This window comes from Microtus pennsylvanicus, chromosome X, assembly GCF_037038515.1.
Source record: "Microtus pennsylvanicus isolate mMicPen1 chromosome X, mMicPen1.hap1, whole genome shotgun sequence".
Taxonomy (NCBI): Eukaryota; Metazoa; Chordata; class Mammalia; order Rodentia; family Cricetidae; genus Microtus; species Microtus pennsylvanicus.
The window spans coordinates 134,526,111-134,552,651 of NC_134601.1; the positions used below are offsets into that span (position 1 = coordinate 134,526,111).

The window sequence follows — 26,541 nt, forward strand, 5'->3', positions numbered from 1 at the left end:
ATCTGTAGAGGCATAATGAATTTGTCCCTTTATTTGTCCCTTTATTGTAGTCTTCCTAGGAAAGCTTAATGTGTCAAACCTTGTCCTGATGAGTCCTGGTCTTAATTCATAGTTATCTCTACAGCATTCAACATATTAGAGATGCCTATTTATGCCAAATAACTTGGGACTGAACTGTCATTACCGATTAGTATAGGCTTTTTTGTTTTGTGGCAATCTAGGAACATGAGTGCAGAAGAGAAATGTGTTATCCTTTCTGCTTTTGTATTATTTTCTATTTTCCATAAGGATCTGAAGAAATACAAAGCCAAGAGCAAGCCCACCAAGATGTAGACAAGTCAGACACTTCATCGTCAATCAGACAGAAGACCACTCATGATGGATCCAAGAGGAAGGGGTAAGTGCGGTTCATCCCCTCTAAAATAAATAATCTTTAGTGTTTTCATGTCCGATTTGACTTCAGTGACCCAGAGGAGGTGAGAGACTTAACTGGGGTAACACTTTATCCTAGGGAAATGCAGTCTTAAGTACTTTCAACCTCAGCTAAAAATGATAATAATAATAATAATAATAATAATAATTCCCTGGATGGAACCAATCAGTGGTGGTCCATGCTTTTAATTCCAGTACTCAGGAAGCAGAGACAGGTGGATCTCTGTGAGTACAAGGCCCATATGGTCTACAGAATTAGTTCCAAGAGAGTCAAGGCTGTTACACAGTAAAAGCCTATCTCAAAATACAAAACTAAACAAAATCCCTGGATGACCTGAACATGTAAGACTTTTTATTTCATGCCTTATTTATTCTTGTGCCAAATGGTTCCTATTATTTCCAGGCAGATCTACGGTCAAAGTCAGTCTTGACTATAAGACTAGAGCCTTTGTGTTCAAATGCTAGTATCCCTCTCTTCCAACCTAACCCTGGTATATAAAACAACCCAATGAAAGCATGGATACTTGAACATATTTAAAATGTAGGCTTCCTTAAGGAAAAAACAAGTCACATTTGACTGCTTCAGCTTAGCACATTGAGTACTGCAATGAGCAATGGGAAATATATCGGAGAACAAGATGCAGGAAGGCTCTGGGAACTGGCAGTAAGGTGCCACAAAAAATGAGAGTTCCCCCAAATGAGGGCTGCATAGCAAGGGTTCTAAGATGTGCCAAGTCTCATGGTGCCCCTCTCTAGGTAGCACTGCATTGTTGCCTCAGCAGAAGCCAACATGAAATGCTGATGTTGACTGAGACTGTAGCTAGCTCTCAAAGAAATGTGGACTTTTCCCATTTGTTCAGTGTTCTGAACTATGAGTGGGAATGAAATAAAAGTGTAATTTAACTCAGCCTCTCTTGACTAACCCCCTTGTTTACTAATTAGCAGCGACAAATGCAAAAGATTTTCTTGAATTTCTTCAACTCCTTTCCTAGGCATTTGATCCTCCCTATCGTATTGCGTTCATTTATTCATCAGGATACCCACAATGCCTTGTGCCTGTGTCATTGCGCACTCTGACCCTGGCCCCATATACACACACTTAATAAGCTGTTGTAGTGCTGCTCAGGTGGCTTCTTTACTTCTGCGTTAGGTATCTAGCATAGTGCCTAACCTTGAAAAAAACAAATGGATTGACTGCCTAAGGATCTCAGAGCCTACAGATGCTGTTAAGAGCTGTAGTTTGCAGACTTTATTTCAGGCATCCCATTAGGTCGCACAACTAAGAAAGATGGGAGCCGGAAAACACTAACTGACAAACATGAGTCACACAGATCCTGACTCATTCAAACTACCATAGCTCCAGGCTGAGGCCTGCTGTCACTCAAAACAGGCAGCTGTGGTTCTGCCTTTAGGGACTGTAACATCCAGTTGGAGAGGAAAGCTTAACACCTAAAAGAGTAGCTAGGTTGGAAAGGCTTGTACGAAACTATAAAGTGCCAATGCAAACTATCAAGGTCAGAAATATAGCAATGTGGAAATAAGTCACAAGATATGGCATAGGTGGTAAATGACACATATTAAATAAATAGATACTAGCTGCTTTGGAGGTACACAAGAGTTATCGAGACATACATCAGACTACAAGCCGGACTTGACAAGGAGCCTGGCAGGTGGATAGGGTTCACGCTATCAAAAGGAAGAAGGGGTGATTCTGAACATCAAAGGCTAGCATTGCATTAAGCTTCATTCTCACCCCAAATGTAATTTTCCAGCAGAGTGAAGGTCCTGACATTTTGACAGTGACATTTTGCTAGGGTCCTTTGAAGCAGAGACAACTTAGCAGATTCTGTTATGATTATGCCAGTACCTTTCAAGTCCATTTGTCCACTTAGAACATTGTTGAATAAAAAATAAATAAAACGGTGGCCCGGTACCATCTTCCTAAAGAATATAGATGGGATTTTGTTGCTTTCATTTTTAATATTTTTTATTCTTTAAAAATTTCAAATATGTATACAACGTATTCTGATCTTTTCCACCCATACTGCTTACCAGCAACTCTCCCTTGGACTCACAAACCCATCCCCTTCCACACTTCATGTGCCTTTACAAAATTATTCTTATTAATAGACCCCTGAGTTCAATTTTTGTTTAAGTGTGTTTAGAAACATCCATGTTTGGTGCACTCACTATTCTGGATCAGAACTTGAACTGCATTTCCTCAAAAGTTATTTTTGTTTTTTTTTTTGTTTTTTTTTAAGTTTTATAATTATATCTATGTACAGAAAACTCAGCAGTACATTTAACCCAGTTTAGTGGCGAGTTCTTTGGCCTTTGCCTTTTCCAGCTTGGCAATTCGAGCCACAGATTTAGGACCCAGGACGTTGCCTCCCCAGTGGCGGCGGATCTCATCATATCTGTCGTTGTAATTGGTCCTAATAGCTTCCACCAGCTTGGCCAGAGCACCCTTGTCTTCCAAGTTAACCTGTGTGAAGGCAACAGTGGTGCACGTCTTCCTATGGACCAGCCGCCCCAGCATGGCCTTTAGTTAACTACATGACATAGTAATGCACTCAAATTTCACCCAGCATGTGACCTTTCTTGGTATAAACTACATTACCACGGGAGAGGTGCCATGGAAGACATGAAGGCAAGATATATAAAGGCATGTTCCATTAAAGAATGTACACACACACACACACACCACACACACACACACATACCACACACACACACCACACACACACACATGCCACACACACACACATACCACACACACACCACACACACACACACATACCAAACACACACCACACACACACACACCACATACACACACATACCAAACACACACACACATACCACACACACACACACATAACACACACACATAGCACACACACACATAGCACACAAACACACACACACACATGGCACACACACACACACATGGCACACACACACACACATGGCACACACACACATAGAACACACACATACATAGCACACACACACACATAACACACACACATAGCACACACACACAAAGCACACACACATGGCACACACACACATAGCACACAAACACACACACACATGGCACACACACACATGGCACACACACACATAGCACACACACATGGCACACACACATAGCACAAAAACACACAAACACACATGGCACACACACAAGGCACACACACACATAGCACACACACATACATAGCACACACACATAACACACACACATAGCACACACACACACATAGCACACACACATGGCACACACACACATAGCACACAAACACACACACATATGGCACACACACATAGCACACACACACACATGGCACACACACACATAGCGCACACACACACATGGCACACACACACATGGAACACACACACACAGGGCACACACACACATAGCACACACACACACACACGGCACACACACACACATAGCACACACACACATAGCACACACACATAGCACACACACATGGCACACACACACATACCACACACACAAATGCCCAACACACACATACCACACACACACATAGCACACACACATACCACACACACACACATGGCACACACACACACATAGCACACACACACACACATGGCACACACACATGGCACACACACACATGGCACACACTCACACATAGCACACACACACGGCACACACACACATGGCACACACAGACATAAATAGCACACACACACATAGCACATAGACACACACACATAGAACACACACCCATAGCACACACACACAGCACACACACACACATAGCGCGCACACACACATGGCACACACACACATAGCACACACACACATAGCACACACACACGGCAAACACACACATAGCACACACACAAACCACACACACACATGGCACACACACATGGCACACACACACACACATAGCACACACACACATGCCACACACACAAACCACACACACACACGCCACACACACACATACCACACACACACACAGCACACACACACATAGGACACACACAAATAGCACACACACACATGGCACACACACACACATAGAACACACACACATAGCACACAAACACACACACATGGCACACACACACACATAGCACACAAACACACACGGCACACACACACACATAGCACACACACACACATGGCACAAACAAACACATAGCACACACACACACATAGCACACACACACACACATAGCACACACACACATGGCACACACACACATGGCACAGACACACATAGCACACACACACATGGCACAGACACACATAGCACACACACACACATAGCACACACACATAGCACAAACACATGGCACACACACATAGCACCAACACATGGCACACACACACATACCACACACACACATGCCACGCACACACATACCACACACACATAGCACACACACATACCACACACACACACATGGCACACACACACATACCACACACACACATACCACACACACACACATGGCACATACACACACATAGCACACAGACACACACATAGCACACAAACACATGGCACACACACACATGGCACACACACACAAATAGCACACAAACACACATACCAAAAACACACCACACACACATGCCACACACAGACACATAGCACACACACACACACGGCACACACACACATACCACACACACATACCACACACACACACCACACACACACATGCCACACACACACATACACACACATACCACACACACACACACATAACACACACATACCACACACACAAATATAACACATAGACACATGGCACACACACACATAGCACACACACACAGCACACACACATGACACATACACACACACCACACACACACATGCCACACACACACACCACACACACATGCCACACACAAAAACACAAACCACACACACATACCACACACACAAAGAACACACACACATGCCACACACACACACATACCACACACACAAACACAGCACACACACACATAGGACACACACACATAGCACACACACACATGGCACACAAACACACATAGCACACACACACATAGCACACACACATGGCACACACACACAAATGGCACACACACACATAGCACACAAACACATAGCACACACACATGGCACACACACACATACATAGCACACACACATAGCACACACAATAACACACACACATGGCACACACACATATAGCACACACACATAACACACACATGGCACACACACACAGAGCACACACACAGAGCACACACACACAGCACACACACATGATACACACACACCACACACACACACATGCCACACACACACATACCACACACACACACACCACACACACACATGCCACACACACACACATACCACACACACATACCACACACACACAACACACACACACCACACACACATACCACACACACACATACCACACATACAAACATGGCACACACACATGGCACACACACACATGGCACACACACACATAGCACACACACACAGCACACACACACATGACAAAAACACACACACAACACACACCCATGCCACACACACACATACTACACACACATACCACACAAACACCACACACACACACGCCACACACACACATACCACACACACACACAGCACACACACACACAGCACCCAGACACATAGCACACACACATACCACACACACACACGGCACACACACATAGCACACCCACACACATACCACACACACACATACCACACACACACACATAACACACACACACCACACACACACACACATACCAAACACACACATATACCACACACACACACATGGCACACACACACACATAGCACACACACACAACCACACACACACATACCACACACACACACATGGCACATCCACACACATAGCACACAGACACACACATAGCACACACACACATGGCACACACACACATGGCACACACACAAATAGCACACACCACACACACACACATAGCACACACACACACACACATGGCACACACACACATACCACACACACACCACACACACACACATGCCACACACACACACATACCACACACACACACTTAGCACACACACACACATAGCACACACACACACCACACATACAAACACCACGCACAAACACATGCCACACACACACATACCACACACACACACATACCACACACACACCACAAACACACACATACCACACACACACCACACACACACACATACCACACACACACCACACACACACACATACCAAACACACAAAAAAACTACACACACACACATGGCACACACAGACACATAGCACACACACACATAGCACACACACATGGCACACAAACACATGGCACACACACACATAGCACACACACGCAGCACACACACACACATAGCGCGCACACACACATGGCACACACACACATAGCACACACACATGGCACACACACACATAGCACACACACACACATGGCACACACACACATGGGACACACACACATGGAAGACACACACATAGCACACACACATGACACACACACACACGGCACACACACACGGCACACACACACGGCACACACACACACGGCACATACACACACATAGCACACACACACATAGCACACACACAAATGGCACACACACATGGCACACACACACGGCACATACACACACGTAGCACACACACACATGGCACACACACACATGGCACACACACACATAGCAGACACACACACATAGCACACACACACACATAGCACACACACATGCCACACACAGACACACATACCACACACACAAATACCACACAGACACACACACATAGCACACACACATAGCACACACACACATAGCACACACACAGCACACACACACACATAGCGCGCACACACACATGGCACACTAACACACATAGCACACACACATAGCACACAAACACACATGGCACACACACACATAGCACACACACACATAGCACACACACACACATGGCACACACATGACACACACGCACACACATAGCACACACACATGCCACACACAAACACATACCACACACACATACCAACACACAAACCACACACACATGCCACACACACACATACCACACACACATGGCACACACACAAATAGCACACACACACATAGCACACACACATGTCACACACACACACATGGCACACACACACAGCACACACACACAGCACACACACACAGCACACACACATAACAAACACAAACACACATGCAACACACACACATACCACACACACAGAGCACACACACACACAGAGGACACACACACATATAGCACACACACATACCAAACACACACACACTTGGCACACACACACATAGCACACACACACATACCACACACACACACATATACCACACACACCACACACACACATACCACACACACACACACATAGGACACACACACATGGCACACACACACATACCACACACACACACATGGCACACACACACATAGCACACACACACACATAGCACACACACACATGGCACACACACACACATGGCACACACACACATAGCACACACACATACATAGCACACACACACATAACACACACATAGCACACACACACACATAGTACACACACATGGCACACACACACGGGACACACACACATCTCACACACACACATAGCACACACACACATGGCACACACACACATAGCACACACACACATAGCACACACACACATAGTACACACACACATAGCACACACAAATGGCACACACACACATAGCACACACACACACAGCACAGACACACATGACACACACACACATGCCACACACACATACCACACACACACACACCACACACACACATACATAGAACACACACAAATACCACACACACACATACCACACACACACATGGCACACACACATGGCACACACACACACATAGCACACAAACACACATGGCACACACAGACACACATATTACACACACATACCACACAGACACACACACATAGCACACACACATAGCACACACACACATAGCACACACACAGCACACACACACACATAGCACACACACACATACCACACACACCACACACACATGCCACACACACACACATACCAAACACACACACACACATGGCACACACTCTCACATAGCACACACACACATAGCACACAAACATAGCACACACACACATAGAACACACACACAGAGCACACTCACACATGGCACACACACACATGGCACACACACACATGGCACACACACACATGGCACACACGCACACATGGCACACACAAATAGTACAGACACACATGGCACACACACATATCACACACACACACGGCACACACACACATAGCGCACACACACATGGCACACACACATATCACACACACACACGGCACACACACACATAGCACACACACACATATCACACACACACATGGCACACACACATATAGCACACACAAATAGTACACACACACATGGCACACACACATATCACACACACACACGGCACACACATATAGCACACACACACATGGCACACAAACACATGGCACACACACATATAGCACACACACATAGTACACACAAACACATGGCACACACACACATAGCACACACACACATGGCACACACACATGGCACAAACACACACACATCGCACACACACACATAGCACACACACAAACACATAGCACACACACATGGCACACACACACATAGAAAACACACACATAGCACACACACACATGCCACACACACACACATACCACACACACATACCACACACACACACACCACACACACACATGCCACACACACACATACCACACACACACATACCACACACACACACCACACACACACATACCACACACACAAATACCACACACACACATACCACACATACACACATGGCACACACACATATAGCACACACACACATGGAAAACACACACACATGGCACACACACACATAGCACACACACATACATAGCACACACACATAACACACACACATAGCACACACACACATAACACAAACACATGGCACACACACATAGCACACACACACACACATGGCACACAAATGGGACACACACACATGGCAGACACATAAATAGCACACACACACACATAGCACACACACATGGCACACAAACACACATGGCACACACACACACATAGCACACACACATGGGACACACACACATAGCACACACATACACACATGGGACACACACAATTGGCAGACAAACATGGCGCACACACACATAGCACACACATACATGGCACACACACATGGCACACACACACATAGCACACACACAAAGTACACACACACATGGCACACACACACATAGCACACACACATAGTACACACACACATGGCACACACACACATACATAGCACACACACACATAGCACACACACATAGCACACACACATGGCACACACACACACAACACACACACACATAGCACACAGACACATAGCTCACACACATAGCACACACACTTGGCACACAAACTCACATACCACACACACACATGCCACACACACACACATACCACACACAGACATAGCACACAGATATACCACACAAACATGGCACACACACACATAGAACACACATATTCATAGCACACACACATCACACACACACACATAGCACACATACACACACATAGCACACATACACACATAGCACACACACACATAGCACACACACACACATGGCAGACACACACACAGCAAACACACACATAGCACACACACACATAGTACACACACAAATGGCACACACACACATAGCACGCACACAAACATGGCACACACACACATGGCACACTCACATAGCACACACATACATAGCACAAACACACATAGCACACAAACACACATGGCACACAAACACATGGCACACACACATGGCACATACACACATTGCACACACACACATATGGCACACACACACATAGCACACACACACATGGCACACACACATGGCACACACACATGGCACACACACACATGCCATACACACACACACACCATAAACACATGGCACACACACACATGGCACACACACGCACACATGGCACACACACACATAGCACACACACAGACACACGGCACACACACACATGGCACACACACATGGCACACACACACATAGCACACACACACATGCCACACACACACACATGCCACACACAAACACATACCACACACACATACCAACACACGAACCACACACACACATGCCACACACACACATACCACACACATAAACAGCACACACACACATAGGACACACACACATAGCACACAAACACACACACATGGAGCACACACATAGCACACACACACACATAGCACACACACACATAGCACACACACATGGCACACACACACATAAATAGCACACACACACACATAGCAAACACACACATAGCACACACACACATAGCACACACATGGTACACACACATAGAACACACACACACAGCACACACAAACATGACACACACCACACACACACATGCCACACACACATACCACACACACATGCCACACACACACACAGAGAGCACACACACACATGGCACACACACACATGCCACAAACACACATAGCACACACACACAGATAGCACACACACACATGACACACACACATGGCACACACACATACCACACACACACACATGGCACACACACATAGCACACACACATAGCACACACACATAGCACACACACACACATGGCACACACACATAGCACACACAAACACATGGCACACACACACATAGCACACACACACACATGGCACACACACATGGCACACACACACACACATGGCACACACACACACATAGCACACACAAACACATGGCACACACACACATAGCACACACACACACATGGCACACACACATTAATAGCACACACACATATAGCACACACACAGCACACACAAACAGCACACACACACACCACACACACGACACACACACATCACACACACACACATGCCACACACACACACATAGCACACACACATACATAGCACACACACATAACACACACACATAGCACACACACACATAGCACACACACATGGCACACACACACATAGCACACAAACACACATGGCACACACACACATGGCACACACACCCATGGGACACACACACATGGCAGACACACTCATAGCACACACACATAACACACAAACACAAATACCACACACACATACACACATGCCACACACACACACATACCACACACACACATAGCACATACACATACCACACACACACATGGCACACACACACACATAGCACACACACACATGGCACACACACACATAGCACACACACACATGGGACACACACACATGGCAGACACACTCATAGCACACACACATAACACACAAACACACATACCACACACACAAACACACATGCCACACACACATGGCACACAACATGGCACACACACACATAGCACACACACACATGCCATACACACACACACACCATAAACACATGACACACACACACATGGCACACACTCGCACACATGGCACACACACATAACACACACACAGACACACGGCACACACACACATGGCACACACACATGGCACACACACACATAGCACACACACACATGCCACACACACACACATGCTACACACAAACACATACCACACACACATACCAACACACAAACCACACACACACGTGCCATACACACACACATACCACACACATAAACAGCACACACACACATAGGACACACACACATAGCACACAAACACACACACATGGCACACACACATAGCACACACACACACATAGCACACACACACATGGCACACACACACATGGCACACACATAGCACACACACACATGGCACACAAACACATAAATAGCACACACACACACATAGCAAACACACACATAGCACACACACATAGCACACACATGGCACACACACATAGAACACACACACACAGCACACACAAACATGACACACACCACACACACATGTCACACACACATGCCACACACACACACATACCACACACACATACCACACACACCTACCACAAACACACACACATACCAAACACACACACACAGCACACACACACATACCACACACACACATACCGCACACACACACACGGCAAACACATACACACATAGCACAAACATATACCACACACACACATGCCACACACACACACAGATAGCACACACACACATGGCACACACACACATGCCACAAACACACATAGCACACACACACAGATAGCACACACACATAGCACACACACACATGACACACACACACATGGCACACACACACATACCACACACACACACATGGCACACACACACATGGCACACACACATAGCCCACACACACATAGCACACACACATAGCACACACACACACACATGGCACACACACACATAGCACATACAAACACATGGAACACACACACATAGCACACACACACACACATGGCACACACACATGGCACACACACACACATTGCACACACACACATAGCACACACAAACACAAGGCACACACACACATAGCACACACACATGGCACATACACATTAATAGCACACACACACATAGCACACACACATAGCACACACACACAGCACACACACACACCACACACACGACACACACACACACACCACACACACACATGCCACACACACACACATAGCACACACACATACATAGCACACACACATAACACACACACATAGCACACACACACATAGCACACACACATGGCACACACACACATAGCACACAAACACACATGGCACACACACACATGGCACACACACCCATGGGACACACACACATGGCAGACACACTCATAGCACACACACATAACACACAAACACACATACCACACACACATACACACATGCCACACACACACATACCACACACACACATAGCACATACACATTCCACACACACACATGGCACACACACACACATAGCACACACACACACATGGCACACACACACATAGCACACACACACATGGGACACACACACATGGCACACACAAAGCACACACACATACCACACACACACATGGCACATAAACACATAAAAAGCACTCACACACACATAGCAAACACACACACAGCACACACACACACATAGAACACACACACACAGCACACACAAACATGACACACACCACACACACACATGCCACACACACATAGCACACACAAATGCCACACACACACACATACCACACACACATACCACACACACACACCTACCACAAACACACAAATATACAAAACACACACACACACCACACACACACATACCACACACACACATACCGCACAAACACACACGGCAAACACATACACACATAGCACAAACATATACCACACACACATGCCACACACACACACAGATAGCACACACACACGGCACACACACACATGCCACAAACACACATAGTACACACACAGATAGCACACACACATAGCACACACACGCATGACACACACACACATGGCACACACACACATACCACACACACACACATGGCACACACACATGGCACACACACATAGCACACACACACATAGCACACACACATAGCACACACACATATGGCACACACAAACATAGCACAAACAAACACATGGCACACACACATAGCACCCACACACACATGGCACACACTCATGGCACACACACACACATGGCACACACACACATAGCACACACACATAGCACACACACACATAGCACACACACACATGGCACACACACATTAATAGCACACACACACATAGCACACACACATAGCACACACACACAGCACACACACAGCACACACACCACACATACGACACACACACACACCACACACACACACACATGCCACACACACACACATAGCACACACACATACATAGCACACACACATAACACACACACATAGCACACACACACATAGCACACAAACACACATGGCACACACCCATAGCACACACACATAACACACAAACACACATACCACACAGACATACACACATGCCACACACACACACATAGCACACACACACATACCACACACACACATGGCACACACACACATGGCAGACACACACACACATGGCACACACACAGCACACACACATGACAAACACACACACATACAACACACACACGCCACACACACATACATACTACACACACATACCACACACACACCACACACACACATGCCACACACACACATACCACAAACACACACAGCACACAAACACACACAGCACACACACACACATAGCACACACACATACCACACACACACACATGGCACACACACACATAGCAAACACACACATGGCACACAGACACACATGGCACACACACACATAGGACAAACACATACATAGTACACACACACATAACACACACATAGCACACACACACACAAACACATAGCACACACAGATGGCACACACACACATAACACACACACATACCACACACACACATAGCACGCACACATGGCACAAACACACACATAGCACACACACACACAGCACACACACACATGTCACACACACACCACACACACACATGCCACACACACATATCACACACACACACACCACACACACACATACATAGCTCACACACACAAATACAACACACACACATACCACACACACATAGCACACACACACAGCACACACACATAGCACACACACATACCACACAGACACATGGCACACACACACACATAGCACACACACACACATAGCACACACACATACCACACACACAAACATAGCGCACACACACATGCCAAACACACATGCCACACACACACATTGCACACACACACATAGCACACACACACACATAGCACACACACACATGGCAGACACACACACACATGGCACACACACACACCACACACACACACAGCACACACACATGACAAACACACACACATACAACACACACACGCCACACACACACATACATACTACACACACATACCACACACACACCACACACACACACATACCAAACACACACACACATACCACACACACACACACACATGGCACACACACACATAGCACACACACATAGCACACACACACATGGCACACACACACCACACACACACATGCCACACACACGCACATACCACACACACACACACACGACCCACACACGCACATACCACACACACGCACATACCACACACACACCACACACACACATACCACACATACACACCACACACACACATGCCACACACACACACATACCACACACACACACATAGCACACACACACACACACACATGGCACACACACACACACATACAACACACACACACATACCACACACACACATAGAACACACACACATACCACACACACACCACATACACACAAACCACACATACACATGCCATACACACACACATACCACACACACACACATACCACACACACACACACCACACACACACATACCACACACACACCACACACACACATACCAAACACACACACACATACCACACACACACATGGCACACACACACATGGCACACACACACATAGCACACACACATACATAGCACACACACACATAACACACACACATAGCACACACACATAGCATAAACACATGGCACACACACATAGCACACACACACACACATAGCACACACACACATGGCACACACACACATGGCACACACACATGGCACACACACACATAGCAGACACACACACAGCACACACACACATGACAAACACACACACACAACACACACACATGCCATACACGCATACCACACACACACACAGCACAGACACACACAGTACCCACACACATAGCACACACACATACCAAACACACACATATGGCACACACACACACAGATAGCACACACACACATGGCACACACACACATGCCACAAACACACATAGCACACACACACACAGATAGCACACACACACATAGCACAAACACATAGCACACACACACATGGTACACACACATAGCACACACAAACACATGGCATAAACACACATAGCACACACACACACATGGCACACACACATGGCACACACACACACATAGCACACACAAACACATGGCACACACACACATAGCACACACACACATGGCACACACACATTAATAGCACACACACACATAGCACACACACAGCACACACACACAGCACACACACACACACCACACACGACACACACACACACACACACGACACACACACACATGCCACACACACACATAGCACACACACATACATAGCACACACACATAACACACACACATAGCACACACACACATAGCACACACACATGGCACACACACACATAGCACACAAACACACATGGCACACACACACATGGCACACACACCCATGGGACACACACACATGGCAGACACACTCATAGCACACACACATAACACACAAACACACATACCACACACACATACACACATGCCACACACACACACATACCACACACACACATAGCACATACACATACCACACACACACATGGCACACACACACACATAGCACACACACACACATGGCACACACACACATAGCACACACACACATGGGACACACACACATGGCAGACACACTCATAGCACACACACATAACACACAAACACACAGACCACACACACAAACATGACACACACCACACACACACATGCCACACACACATAGCACACACACACATGCCATACACACACACACACCATAAACACATGGCACACACACACATGGCACACACTCGCACACATGGCACACACACATAGCACACACAGAGACACACGGCACACACACACATGGCACACACACATGGCACACACACACATAGCACACACACACATGCCACACACACACACATGCTACACACAAACACATACCATACACACATACCAACACACAAACCACACACACACGTGCCACACACACACACATACCACACACATAAACAGCACACACACACATAGGACACACACACACATAGCACACACACACATGCCACACACACATACCACACACACATACCACACACACACACACCACACACACACATGCCACACACACATATACCACACACACACATACCACACATACACAAATGGCACACACACACATACCACACACACACATAACACATACACACATGGCACACACACACATAGCACACACACATACATAGCACACACACATAACACACACACATAGCACACACACACATAACAGAAACACATGGCACACACACATAGCACACACACACACATGGCACACACATGGGACACACAAACATGGCAACACATAAATAGCACACACACACATAGCACACACACATGGCACACAAACACACATGGCACACACACACACATAGCACACACACATACATACTACACACACACATACCACACACACACATACCACACACACACACACATGGCACACACACACATAGCACACACAGACACATAGCACACACACACATCCCACCCACACCACACACACACATGCCACACACACATACCAAACACACACACACATACCACACACACACACATGGCACACACACACAGCACACACACACATAGCACACACACACATAGCACACAGACACATAGCTCACACACATAGCACACACACATGGCACACACTCACATACCACACACACAATCCACACACACACACATACCAAACACACACATAGCACACAGATATACCACACAAACATGGCACACACACACATAGAACACACATACTCATAGCACACACACATCACACACACACACATAGCACACATACACACACATAGCACACACACACATAGCACACACACACATGGCAGACACACACATAGCACAAACACACACATGGCAGACACACACATAGAACACACATACTCATAGCACACACACATCACACACACACATAGCACACATACACACACATAGCACACACACACATAGCACACACACACATGCCACAAACACACATACCACACACATAAACAGCACACACACACATAGGACACACACACATAGCACACAAACACACACACATGGAGCACACACATAGCACACACACACACATAGCACACACACACATGGCACACACACACATGGCACACACAGAGCACACACACACATAGCACACACACATGGCACACACACACATAAATAGCACACACACACATAGCAAACACACACATGGCACACACACACATAGCACACACATGGCACACACACATAGAACACACACACACAGCACACACAAACATGACACACACCACACACACACATGCCACACACACATACCACACACACATGCCACACACACACACATACCACACACACATACCACACACACACACCTACCACAAACACACACACATACCAAACACACACACACAGCACACACACACATACCACACACACACATACCGCACACACACACACGGCAAACACATACACACATAGCACAAACATATACCACACACACATGCCACACACACACACAGATAGCACACACACATGGCACACACACACATGCCACAAACACACATAGCACACACACACACACAGATAGCACAGACACATAGCACACACACACATGACACACACACATGGCACACACACATACCACACACACACATGGCACACACACACATGGCACACACACATAGCACACACACACATAGCACACACACATAGCACACACACACACATGGCACACACACATAGCACACACAAACACATGGCACACACACATAGCACACACACACATGGCACACACACATGGCACACACACACATGGCACACACACACATAGCACACACAAACACATGGCACACACACACATAGCACACACACACACATGGTACACACACATTAATAGCACACACACATAGCACACACACACAGCACACACACACAGCACACACACACACCACACACACGACACACACACACACACACCACACACACACACATGCCACACACACACATAGCACACACACATACATAGCACACACACATAACACACACACATAGCACACACACCCATGGGACACACACACATGGCACACACACATAGCACACAAACACACATGGCACACACACACATGGCACACACACCCATGGGACACACACACATGGCAGACACACTCATAGCACACACACATAACACACAAACACACATACCACACACATACACACATGCCACACACACACACATACCACACACACACATAGCACATACACATACCACACACACACATGGCACACACACACATAGCACACACACACACATGGCACACACACACATAGCACACACACACATGGGACACACACACATGGCAGACACACTCATAGCACACACACATAACACACAAACACACATACCACACACACAAACACACATGCCACGCACACATGGCACACACACACGGCACACACACATAGCACACACACACATGCCATACACACACACACACCATAAACACATGGCACACACACACATGGCACACACTCGCACACTTGGCACACACACATGGCACACACACATGGCACACACACACATAGCACACACACATGCCACACACACACACATGCTACACACAAACACATACCACACACACATACCAACACACAAACCACACACACACGTGCCACACACACACACATACCACACACATAAACAGCACACACACACATAGGACACACACACATAGCACACAAACACACACACATGGCACACACACACATAGCACACACACACATGGCACACACACACATGGCACACACATAGCACACACACACACATAGCACACACACACATGGCACACAAACACATAAATAGCACACACACACACATAGCACACACACACACATAGCACACACACACACATAGCACACACATGGCACACACACATAGAACACACACACACAGCACACACAAACATGACACACACCACACACACATGCCACACACACATACCACACACACATGCCACACACACACACATACCACACACACATACCACACACACACACACCTACCACAAACACACACACATACCAAACAGACACACACAGCACACACACACATACCACACACACACATACCGCACACACACACACGGCAAACACATACACACATAGCACAAACATATACCACACACACACATGCCACACAGACACACAGATAGCACACACACACGGCACAAACACACATAGCACACACACAGATAGCACACACACATAGCACACACACACATGACACACACACACATGGCACACACACACATACCACACACACACACATGGCACACACACACATGGCACACACACAGCCCACACACACATAGCACACACACATAGCACACACACACACATGGCACACACACACATAGCACAAACAAACACATGGAACACACACACATAGCACACACACACACACATGGCACACACACATGGCACACACACACACACATTGCACACACACACATAGCACACACAAACACATGGCACACACACACATAGCACACACACACACATGGCACATACACATTAATAGCACACACACACATAGCACACACACATAGCACACACACACAGCACACACACAGCACACACACACCACACACACGACACACACACACACCACACACACACATGCCACACACACACATAGCACACACACATATATAGCACACACACATAACACACACATAGCACACACACACATAGCACACACACATGGCACACACACACATAGCACACAAACACACATGGCACACACACACATGGCACACACACCCATGGGACACACACACATGGCAGACACACTCATAGCACACACACATAACACACAAACACACATACCACACACACATACACACATGCCACACACACATACCACACACACACATAGCACATACACATTCCACACACACACATGGCACACCCACACATAGCACACACACACACATGGCACACACACACATAGTACACACACACATGGCACACAAACACATACATAGCACACACACACATAGCAAACACACACATAGCACACACACACACATAGCACACACATGGCACACACACATAGAACACACACACACAGCACACACAAACATGACACACACCACACTCACACATGCCACACACACATAGCACACACAAATGCCACACACACACACATACCACACAAACATCCCACACACACACACACCTACCACAAACACTCACACATACAAAACACACACACCACACACACACATACCACACACACACATACCGCACACACACACACGGCAAACACATACACACATAGCACAAACATATACCACACACACACATGCCACACACACACAGATAGCACACACACACGGCACACACACACATGCCACAAACACACATAGTACACACACAGATAGCACACACACATAGCACACACACGCATGACACACACACACATGGCACACACACACATACCACACACACACACACATGGCACACACACACATGGCACACACACATAGCACACACACACATAGCACACACACATAGCACACACACACACATGGCACACACAAACATAGCACACACAAACACATGGCACACACACATAGCACACACACACACATGGCACACACACATGGCACACACACACACATGGCACACACACACATAGCACACACAAACACATGGCACACACAAACATAGCACATACACACACATGGCACACACACATTAATAGCACACACACATAGCACACACACACAGCACACACACATCACACACACGACACACACACACACACCACACACACACACATGCCACACACACACACATAGCACACACACATACATAGCACACACATAACACACACACATAGCACACACACACATAGCACACAAACACACATGGCACACACACACATGGCAGACACACTCATAGCACATACACATAACACACAAACACACATACCACACACACATACACACATGCCACACACACACATACCACACACACACATAGCACATACACATACCACACACACACATGGCACACACACATAGCACACACACACATGGCACACACACACATAGCACACACACACATGGCACACACACACATAGCACACAGACAGCACACACATGGCACACACACATGGCACACACACACATAGCACACACACGCATGGCACACACATACATGGCACACACACACATAGCACACACACACATGGCACACACACACACATAAAACACACACGCACACATGGCACACACACACATAGCACACAAACACACACATGGCACACACATGGCAAACACACATGGCACACTCACACACATAGCACACACACATGCCACACACACACATGCCACACACAAACACATGCCACACACATAACAACACACAAACCACACACACACACATGCCACACACATGCCACACACACACAGCACACACACATAGGACACACACACATGGCACACACACACATGGCAGACACACACACACTTGGCACACACACAGCACACACACATGACAAACACACACACATACAGCACACACACGCCACACACACATACATACTACACACACATACCACACACACACCACACACACACATGCCACACACACACACATACCACAAACACACACAGCACACAAACACACACAGCACACACACACACATAACACACACACATACCACACACACACACATGGCACACACACACATAGCACACACACACATAGCAAACACACACATGGCACACAGACACACATGGCAAACACACATATAGGACAAACACATACATAGCACACACACACATAACACACACATAGCACACACACACACATAGCACACACACACAAACACATAGCACACACAGATGGCACACACACACATAACACACACACATAACACACACACACATAGCATGCACACATGGCACAAACACACACATAGCACACACACACACATGTCACACACACACCACACACACACATGCCACACACACATATCACACACACACACCACACACACACATACATAGCTCACACACACAAATACAACACACACACATACTACACACACATAGCACACACACACACAGCACACACACATAGCACACACACACATAGCACACACACATACCACACACACAAACATAGCACACACACACGGCACACATACACATACCACGCACACACACATAGCACACACACATACCACACACACACACATGCCACACACACATGCCACACACACATTGCACACACACACACATAGCACACACACACATGGCAGACACACACACACATGGCACACACACACCACACACACACACAGCACACACACATACCAAACACACACACATACAACACTCACACGCCACACACACACATACATACTACACACAAATACCACACACACACCACACACACACACATACCAAACACACACACACATACCACACACACACACACATGGCACACACACACATAGCACACACACATAGCACACACACACATGGCACACACACACCACACACACACATGCCACACACACACATACCACACACACACACACGACACACACACGCACATACCACACACACGCACATACCACACACACACACATACCACACATACACACCACACACACACATGCCACACACACACACATACCACACACACACACATAGCACACACACACACACATGGCACACACACACACATACAACACACACACATACCACACACACACATAGAACACACACACATACCACACACACACCACATACACACACAAAACACACATACACATGCCACACACACAAACATACCACACACACACATACCACACACACACACACCACACACACACATACCACACACACACCACACACACACATACCAAACACACACACACATACCACACACACACATGGCACACACACACATGGCACACACACACATAGCACACACACATACATAGCACACACACACATAACACACACACATAGCACACACACATAGCATAAACACATGGCACACACACATAGCCACACACACATAGCACACACACACATGGCACACACACACATGGCACACACACATGGCACACACACACATAGCAGACACACACACAGCACACACACACATGACAAACACACACACACAACACACACAGATGCCACACACGCATACCACACACACACAGCACAGACACACACAGTACCCACACACATAGCACACACACATACCAAACACACACATATGGCACACACACACAAATAGCACACACACATACATACCACACACACACACATACCACACACACACACATACCACACACACACACATGGCACACACACACATGGCACACACACACACATAGCACACACACACACATAGCACACACACATACCACACACACACCACACACACATCCCACACAACACACATACCAAACACACACACACATGGCACACACACTCACATATCACACACACACACATAGCACACGCACACATAGCACACACACATGGCACACACATACACATGGCACACACACTTATAGCACACACACATAGCACACACACATGGCACACACACATAGCACACACACATAGCACACACACACATGGCACACACACATATAGCACACACACATAGTACACACACACATGGCACACACACACATACATAGCACACACACACATAGCACACACACAAACATATAGCACACACACATGGCCCACACATAGAACACACACACACATAGCACACACACACATGCCACACACACACACATACCACACACACATACCACACACACACACACCACACACACACATGCCACACACACACATACCACACACACACATACCACACACACACCACACACACACATACCACACACACAAATACCACACACACACATACCACACATACACACATGGCACACACACATATAGCACACACACACATGGGAAACACACACACATGGCACACACACACACATAGCACACACACATACATAGCACACACACATACATAGCACACACACACACATAACACACACACATAGCACACACACACATCACACAAACACATGGTACACACACATGGCACACATATGGGACACACACACATGGCAGACACATAAATGGCACACACACACATAGCACACACACATGGCACACAAACACACATGGCACACACACACATAGCACACACACATGGGACACACACATAGCACACACATACACACATGGGACACTCACACATGGCAGACAAACATGGCACACACACACATAGCACACACACATAGTACACACACACATGGCACACACACACATACATAGCACACACACACATAGCACACACACACATAGCACACACACACAACACACACACACATACCACACACACACCACACACACACACCACACACACACACCACACACACATACCACATACACACCACACACACACACAACACACACACACATACCACACATACACACATGGCACACACACATGGCACACACTCACATAGCACACACACACACATGGGACACACACACATGACAAACACACACACACAACACACACATGCCACACAAACACAGATACTACAAACACATACCACACAAACACCACACACACACATTCCACACACACACACATACCACACACACACACAGCACACACACACACACACAGTACCCACACACATAGCACACACACATACCACACACACACATGGCACACACACACACAGAGCACACACACATACATACTACACACACACATACCACACACACACACACATACCACACATACACACATGACACACACACACATAGCACACACACACACATAGGAC

At 46.9% G+C, this 26,541-nt stretch overlaps 1 protein-coding gene across 4 annotated transcripts in view; it reads left to right on the plus strand.

Annotated features, from left to right (window-relative positions):
• The window catches only part of Sytl5 (synaptotagmin like 5), a 382,433-nt gene that overhangs the window by 203,343 nt on the left and 152,549 nt on the right, over nt 1–26,541 (plus strand). For all 4 annotated transcript variants that reach the window (XM_075957599.1, XM_075957600.1, XM_075957602.1 and 1 more), the window contains one exon: nt 289–397. In XM_075957599.1, coding sequence (XP_075813714.1) covers nt 289–397 — 109 coding nt within the window. The remainder of the gene's footprint in view (nt 1–288; nt 398–26,541) is intronic.